This window comes from Corvus brachyrhynchos, unplaced genomic scaffold (assembly GCF_000691975.1).
Source record: "Corvus brachyrhynchos isolate BGI_N302 unplaced genomic scaffold, ASM69197v1 scaffold442, whole genome shotgun sequence".
In the NCBI taxonomy this organism is placed as follows: Eukaryota; Metazoa; Chordata; class Aves; order Passeriformes; family Corvidae; genus Corvus; species Corvus brachyrhynchos.
In genome coordinates, this window is record NW_008236443.1 from 210,491 (window position 1) to 211,832 (window position 1,342).

General features: G+C 65.4%; 1 protein-coding gene across 1 annotated transcript in view; it reads left to right on the plus strand.

Annotated features, from left to right (window-relative positions):
* The window catches only part of POLR2G (RNA polymerase II subunit G), a 2,590-nt gene extending 1,304 nt beyond the window's left edge, over positions 1–1,286 (plus strand). Inside the window, exons 2-4 of the mRNA XM_017747264.1 lie at positions 102–229; positions 643–802; positions 1,053–1,286. Of these exons, the coding sequence (XP_017602753.1) occupies positions 102–229; positions 643–802; positions 1,053–1,271 (507 nt within the window). The 3' untranslated portion in view covers positions 1,272–1,286. The remainder of the gene's footprint in view (positions 1–101; positions 230–642; positions 803–1,052) is intronic.
* The last annotated feature ends 56 nt before the right edge of the window (positions 1,287–1,342 follow it).

Genomic DNA, 1,342 nt, shown 5'->3' on the forward strand with positions numbered 1-1,342 from the left:
CGGTGTGGGGGCCCGGTCTCCTACCGGCGGTGCGGGGTGGTCCCGGTGCCCTGATGGGGATCCCAGCGTGGGTTGGGGTGGTCCCGGTGGGGTCCCGGTAACTCCCGGTGTCCCCCCAGCTCTCCCTGGAGCACGAGATCCTGCTGCACCCGCGCTACTTCGGGCCCAACCTGCTCAACACCGTCAAACAGAAACTCTTCACCGAGGTGGAGGGGACCTGCACCGGGAAGTGAGCGGGGGGGACCGGGAACGCCCCAGGATCCCCCAAAACAACCCCGGGACCCCCTAAAGCCCTCCCTGAGGCACCCCCAACCCATCCCAAAGCCCCGGGACACCTCCAGATCACCCCAAACCCTCCAAAACACCCCCAGGAGCCCCCCAAATCCCCCAAACCTCCCTGAGACACCTCCAGATCACCCCAAACCCTCCAAAACACCCCCAGGAGCCCCCCAAACCTCCCCGAGACGCCTCCAGGTCACCCCAACCCTCCCCCAGACACCTCCAGATCACCCCAAACCCTCCAAAACACCCCCAGGAGCCCCCCAAACCTCCCCGAGACGCCTCCAGGTCACCCCAAACCTCCCCTAAACCCCCCAAACCCTCCCCAGACCCCCTCTCTGAGCGCCCTGTGTGTCCCCCCAGGTACGGCTTCGTCATCGCCGTCACCACCATCGACAACATCGGCGCCGGGGTGATCCAGCCCGGCCGGGGCTTCGTGCTCTACCCCGTGCGCTACAAGGCCATCGTCTTCCGGCCCTTCAAGGGCGAGGTGGTGGACGCAGTGGTCACCCAGGTCAACAAGGTGACCCGTTTCGGGGGTCCTGAGGTCACCTGGGTGCTCAGAGGGGCAGTTTGAGAGGTCCCCTGGGGTCCTGAGGGGGTCTCGGGGTCACCCAGCTCCCCAAAGTGAGAATTTAGGGGGTCTTGGAGGGGTTCCGGGGTCTCCCAGGTCATCAAGGTGACACTTCTGGGGGTCCCATGGGGTCCTGAGGGGGTCCCGAGGGTCTGCAGGGCCCTGACCCCCCCGTTTTTGTCGTTTTGTGTCCCCCCAGGTCGGGCTGTTCACGGAGATCGGGCCCATGTCCTGCTTCATCTCGCGCCACGTGAGCGGGGACACCCCAAAAGCGCCACCGGAGGGGAGGGGAACCCCAAAAAGGAACATTTGGGGGGGTGGGGACATCCCAAAAAGTGTCACTGGGAGGGTGGGGACACCCCAGAAAGGGTCACTGGGGGGGTGGGGACACCAAAATCCCCCCTGGGGCTCTCCCTGACCCCCGAATTCCCCCCATTTCCCCCCCTTTCCCACAAATTTCCCTTGGGGACCCCCAATCTCCCCCCAGAT